The sequence below is a fragment of the Coregonus lavaretus genome (genome assembly GCF_964263955.1).
Source record: "Coregonus lavaretus genome assembly, chromosome: 3".
Lineage (NCBI taxonomy): Eukaryota > Metazoa > Chordata > Actinopteri > Salmoniformes > Salmonidae > Coregonus > Coregonus lavaretus.
In genome coordinates this window covers 53,379,519-53,386,498 of record NC_139990.1, presented here as the reverse complement: position 1 = coordinate 53,386,498, position 6,980 = coordinate 53,379,519, and the positions used below count along the sequence as shown (strand labels likewise).

Sequence of the window (6,980 nt, the reverse complement as noted above, 5' to 3'; positions counted from 1 at the left end):
TAAAAAATCATTATCAATCAATAGTTAGCTATAAATAATTACCATTTCACCATTTGATTCTATGAGTGACACAGTATGCCAAAGCATTCTTTTTGTGTTTTGATGCTGATTTTTACATGCACAGAAACACCAAAAAGTGTTTTCACAATTACTCTCTTAAAAACACCAACATTCAGATTGAAGAACCAGTTTGGGTGTTTCAGAGGTACTTCTATTCTGTTTTTAAAGCACTTTCTCTGTATCATAACACTTACATTGGGGTTTCCATTCAAACACCCTCCAAACACCAGAGCTCAGCTTAGGTAAACTACTTTAGGTAAACTGCTTTTCACTACACAATCATGGGGTTTCAAGTCTTTCTATTTTTACAGTGTAGGCCTATGGACATGTTTTTTTAATCAGCACAAATTAGACTTAGCAATAAAAGCCCCAATCGTGGTCTTCTTTGACAGTATGGATCACAATACCAGAAACTTCCTCAAACTTGCTTTCCAAAGGCTGGGATCCGCACTATGCAGCTGCTGTAAGAGCGTATTTTTGTCCACTGGTCACAAAAACAATGCTTGATAGGCAGCTTAAACTTCTTAAATTCAACCATTATTGGGTTAAAATACACTGCTCAAAAAAATAAAGGGAACACTAAAATAACACATCCTAGATCTGAATGAATGAAATAATCTTATTAAATACTTTTTTCTTTACATAGTTGAATGTGCTGACAACAAAATCACACAAAAATTATCAATGGAAATCAAATGTATCAACCCATGGAGGTCTGGATTTAGAGTCACCCTCAAAATTAAAGTGGAAAACCACACTACAGGCTGATCCAACTTTGATGTAATGTCCTTAAAACAAGTCAAAATGAGGCTCAGTAGTGTGTGTGGCCTCCACGTGCCTGTATGACCTCCCTACAACGCCTGGGCATGCTCCTGATGAGGTGGCGGATGGTCTCCTGAGGGATCTCCTCCCAGACCTGGACTAAAACATCCGCCAACTCCAGGACAGTCTGTGGTGCAACGTGGCGTTGGTGGATGGAGCGAGACATGATGTCCCAGATGTGCTCAATTGGATTCAGGTCTGGGGAACGGGTGGTCCATAGCATCAATGCCTTCCTCTTGCAGGAACTGCTGACACACTCCAGCCACATGAGGTCTAGCATTGTCTTGCATTAGGAGGAACCCAGGGCCAACCGCACCAGCATATGGTCTCACAAGGGGTCTGAGGATCTCATCTCGGTACCTAATGGCAGTCAGGCTACCTCCGGCGAGCACATGGAGGGCTGTGCGGCCCCCCAAAGAAATGCCACCCCACACCATGACTGACCCACTGCCAAACCGGTCATGCTGGAGGATGTTGCAGGCAGCAGAACGTTCTCCACGGCGTCTCCAGACTCTGTCACGTCTGTCACGTGCTCAGTGTGAACCTGCTTTCATCTGTGAAGAGCACAGGGCGCAGTGGCGAATTTGCCAATCTTGGTGTTCTCTGGCAAATGCCAAACGTCCTGCACGGTGTTGGGCTGTAAGCACAACCCCCACCTGTGGACGTCGGGCCCTCATACCACCCTCATGGAGTCTGTTTCTGACCGTTTGAGCAGACACATGCACATTTGTGGCCTGCTGGAGGTCATTTTGCAGGGCTCTGGCAGTGCTCCTCCTGCTCCTCCTTGCACAAAGGCGGAGGTAGCAGTCCTGCTGCTGGGTTGTTGCCATCCTACGGCCTCCTCCACGTCTCCTGATGTACTGGCCTGTCTCCTGGTAGCGCCTCCATGCTCTGGACACTACGCTGACAGACACAGCAAACCTTCTTGCCACAGCTCGCATTGATGTGCCATCCTGGATGAGCTGCACTACCTGAGCCACTTGTGTGGGTTGTAGACTCCGTCTCATGCTACCACTAGAGTGAAAGCACCGCCAGCATTCAAAAGTGACCAAAACATCAGCCAGGAAGCATAGGAACACCACCTGCAAAACCAGTCCTTTATTGGGGGTGTCTATAATTTCCACCTGTTGTCTATTCCATTTGCACAACAGCATGTGACATTTGTCAATCAGTGTTGCTTCCTAAGTGGACAGTTTGATTTCACAGAAATGTGAGTTACATTGTGTTGTTTAAGCGTTCCCTTTATTTTTTTGAGCAGTGTACACATATAGCCTACATTTGTGAAAAGCCATCCACAATAACCACAATTCGTAAGGCACAAATAGCTAAATGAGAGCAGCAGTGTGATTCACATCATAGCGCTATGTAGATATCAAGAAGCGATATCCGTATTGCCCGTGGCTACACCACTGCTGTCGTCTTTACCTCCAAGCGTTTATTCAAATTGGATAATCTTTGGATACCAACAGCAGTCGCACCATTGGAAGACATACAGTAGCTTGAACTGTAACCTACAAGCCTATTCCTGCTCTTTTCCCACGATCCATCAAACCAATTGGGTGTGTCATCATAGTGGTCTCTGTCTTGTGGTCAGACTTGCTAAGGCTGAACAAATTTTAAACTTGCACCTTTTTCCAATGCTGATTTGAATGTCATTGAGAAAACAGAAAGGTGTCAAAAGAACATTTCACAAACATCCTTTCTGAATTTAAAAGTCATCCTAGAAGTAGGCCTAATCGATTGAGAAATTGATTGACAAAGTCATGAACATTTTGAAGAATTGAATAAACCACCTTTGGACTATGATAATAAATAATGCCAATGGGTCAAAAAGACCTCAGTGGGTAGTATGAGGGTTAAGCCTGTAGATTTAATAATGATTGTTTTCTTGAAAGCTACCACACAAATGACCTCCAGGGAGACCCTATAGATTTATTGTCATTCTCACTCAGATATCATATTAACATGGCATAAGTCATGGCAAAATGTGTAGAATTGCAGGATATTCTCTTTAAAACTGCAAAAATGTCTCTCCACCCCATGCCAAAATGTGTAGAATTGCATGAAATGAGCTGTAAAACTGAATTTATGTTCTACGTATTTTTTAAAGAGAGTGTACACAACACAAACCTTGGCTTGTACATGCATCATTAAACACACAAACACACATGCACACACCTGAATGGCTGAAGTACAAGGTGCCGCACTATGTTCCTGCTTTGTTCCATTTGCCATACTGATAACAATGACCAAATAAAGAGGTTGACTTTTGAAAGGCCTGAAACTTCTACGCCCTAAAACCCAAAAAAAAATTTGACGGGGTGTTCCTACAGTTCCAAATGGGCGGGCAGAATGCAGGTACTCTTCGTCTCGCCATGTTACCATGGAAATGTCACTGTCACCATGTGATGATGTCACCATGGGTATAAGAGCAAACGACCCCGGTGGCGCTCCCATTCACAGCTTTTCCCAAAGCTCACCCAGGATATCTAAGGCCCCAGTGGAGACTGGGATTGAGCAGCAGCAGGTAAGCGGCAGGAGATAACCATTGGGACTCTAGTTAGCTTTGAATATGTATATTCAATGGTGTCAGTGTGTGGAGGTGTAAACGGATGTAGAACTTTGTCCAAATATTATATTCTTGTTTTGAATCATTTCTGTATCTAATTTGTCCGCTTCCTCCCTCCACCTCTTCTTCTTCTTCTTCACCTATAGTAATGGCTTATCAGAGTGAGATGGTGATCAGCTCCCAGCCTCAGGTCACCATCAACAACTACACCGTGACTTCCTCTGGGTCCTCCGATTGGAGCTCCAACGTTTGTGACTGCTGCGATGACTGTGGCATCTGTGAGTCCCCCTCTGTGTGGGTTTGTGTGTGTGTAAAATGACATTTTAGTCATTTAGCAGACGCTCTTATCCAGAGCGACTTACAGGAGCAATTAGGGTTAAGTGCCTTGCTCAAGGGCACATCGACAGATTTTCACCTAGTCGGCTCGGGGATTAGAACCAGCGACCTTTTGGTTACTGGCACAACGCTCTTAACCACTAAGCTACCTGCCGCCCCAAAGCTAACTAGAGTCCCAATGGTTATCTCCTGCCGCTTACCTGACGCATGCACAAGGTTTGCATTGCGTTGTGTACACTGTTTAAAAAGCCATAGACTGGGTGAGGCTACTCGGTATCAGGAGTTCTGCACAACTAATATAACCGTGATGACCACTACCAACCCCAAATAGCCACACCTAAAATGAATGGTGGAGACAGCGTGACTTTCATTTTTTTCCTCCAGGTCTGTGTGCGATCTTCTTGCCGTGTATCCTGGGCTGTAAGATTGCTCAGGACAACGGAGACAGCTGCTGTGTTCCTTTCCTCCCTGGAGCCTTGATCGCCCTTAGGACAAGCATCCGCAGCAAATACCGCATCCCTGTGAGTGACCCTACTACATCATCAATACAAACCCTATGTCCAGGATTCAAATGGGAAATATCTATTATTTGTTAGGCCTGAAAGAGTTGTAATTTAAATATTTCCTTTAACATTCTAACAGAATGTTAGTGAGTATAGTATATAGTGTAAGGCTCGGAATCAATCTGATCTCAGGTTGATAGGCATTGCGGTCCTCTGTAGCTCAATTGGTAGAGCATGGCGCTTGTAACGCCAGGGTAGTGGGTTCGATCCCCGGGACCACCCATACGTAAAAATGTATGCACACATGACTGTAAGTCGGTTTGGATAAAAGCGTCTGCTAAATGGCATATTATTATTATTATTATTATTATTAAAGGCAATCCGATTGAGACGACATATGCAGAATTTACAGTGAATGGGATCTCTGCGAACGCAGGAACATTGCCTAAGCCGCAATGCCTATAACCTGCGATTTAATTGAATACTGGCTTTAGTCCAGAAGTGAAGACTGAAGGAGTCAACAGTTGGCTATTCTTATTAAACAACAGTGCAGTCAAGGATGTGCAAGTTTACAGTTAGCCACAACTGGGTGTTGTACACCATGTTTTCATTCAGTTTTTCTACTGCAGGCCATATTAGAATGTGAAAAAAATGTGTTTAAAAAAAAGAATGCTAAAAGAGATGGGTTTACATTTTTTACATTTTAGTAGATGCTCTTATCCAGAGCGACTTACAGTTAGTGAGTGCATACATTCGTTTTTTTATTTATTTCATACTGGCCCACCGTGGGAATCAAACCCACAACCCTGGCGTTGCAAACGCCATGCTCTACCAACTGAGCTACATCCCTGCCGGCCATTCCCTCCCCTACCCTGGACGACGCTGGGCCAATTGTGCGCCGCCCCATGGGTCTCCCGGTCGCGGCCGGCTACGACAGAGCCTGGATACGAACCGGGATCTCTAGTGGCACAGCTAGCACTGCGATGCAGTGCCTTAGACCACTGCGCCACTCGGGAGACTAGGTTTAGACAAGTCAATCTTATGGGTCCCCCTGTTCTCTCTCTACCCTCCTTCATAGACATCCCCTGTAATAGGGCCAGGAGTTTTTCCTGACAACATGACCTGACCAAGAAAAACTCTGACCCTATTTATAGTCTATCTGCGGCCTTACTGAGATTTTCCTTGTCAGGTCACGTGGTCAAGCAAAAGTCAATGCCCTACCTATAAGTGTTTATTGTTTATGTTATGCTTTACATGTGAACCTTTTATGTTTTTACTCAGGGTTCCGTGTGTGATGACTGGGTAGTCATGACCTGCCTGCCTTTCTGTGGACTCTGTCAGATGGCCAGGGAGCAGAAGATGAGAGGCTGATTGGTTAAATGAGGGGAATAGGGACGGGCTTAATGACAATCATGCATCCAGTCATGGGAAAAAAACACAGTGTGCCTTCTGACGTCACAGGTACGATGTCACAGCCTGTATGGAAAATCCTATGAACACTTTGTTACAGTTATGTCTTGACTGTGGCCAATCCACCCCATATTTATTATTATTGTCTGTGTAATACTCTTATAATACCATTATACTACTAAAGAACAGTATCTTAAGCTATACATTATACCATTTCCTATTATGAGGTACTTTATATAGTGGTGTTTTCTATCATGATCCAATGGTGTTGCGTGTATTTGCTTGTTTGAAAATGACCGGATTGAGATGTTTCGGATTTCAATAAAGGACCATTTTCACATTCAAATGAAAGTTTACTGTTACATTGACTTTTCTTAATTTACATGGAGAGGAAAATCCAGGGGTAGAAAAGTCAAGAATGTGTTTTGTACCAAAGCTTCTTTTGGCACATTCTTGACTGGTGTCCCTGGGTTTTCCTCTCCCTCTCCATGTAAATAAAGAACAATAAATGGAGAACAACTTTCAATTGAATGTGTCCCATGATTTGAGGTCAGTTGTCAATTTTCTTCCTCTTTCTGTACAACCAAAGTGAAAATCGTGTCAGTCATTAAACAAGGATTAAGAGACAAACGTTCATAATGTAGCAGAAAGGACCAACATGACACAGCCCTCAGAGCACAGGTAAAGCGGGACTGGAGGCTTTTGATTAAGATTATATGGGACTTCAGATATAATTTAGCTTTATTTTAATGTTACAAATAGCCTTAACTTAAAATTGACAAGTGTTTGATAACTCATTATCAAATTATGTTATGATGGATTATGATAGGTTAACGAAAGTTGTAGATTATGCTATGGATTATGATAAGGGAAATTTCATTTAACCAGTAATTTGTCAGATTATGAAAATCACTGCATGCAGTAGTACAGAAGTCAATGCTTTGATTTCTCAGTGGTTGAGAAGCATTCAGACCTCCAGGTTTCCCGGCAAGAAAACCCAAAATTGTCACTCAAACAGAAAGGGGAACTAACAAAGGTGGGGTCCACTGAAAGTTGACTAGCAACAACAACTAGGACCTAAAAGACACCCACCATGAGCGCCCACAAAATTTGGCCAAGAAGAGGCAAACAAAAGAAGAACCCACACCAAACTTAAAGAAAGGAAGCACACCAAAAAGTGGAGCAAAACAAAAACAGGGAAGATCAGATAAAGGATTGTTTGTGTAGAAATCAAATAGGTAGAGCCAACTAAAGGTGTTAACCCTCCACGTCTCTCAAGA

At 43.3% G+C, this 6,980-nt stretch overlaps 1 protein-coding gene across 1 annotated transcript; it reads left to right on the top strand.

Annotated features, from left to right (window-relative positions):
- Positions 1-3,599: 3,599 nt before the first annotated feature.
- LOC311122326 (cornifelin homolog) lies at positions 3,600-5,661 on the top strand (the record flags this gene model as incomplete). The annotated part of the gene is made up of 3 exons (XM_084158056.1): positions 3,600-3,729; positions 4,172-4,308; positions 5,572-5,661. The coding sequence occupies 3 exons, from the start codon at positions 3,600-3,602 to the stop codon at positions 5,659-5,661; spliced, it is 357 nt and encodes a 118-aa protein (XP_084014182.1).
- Positions 5,662-6,980: the final 1,319 nt, after the last annotated feature.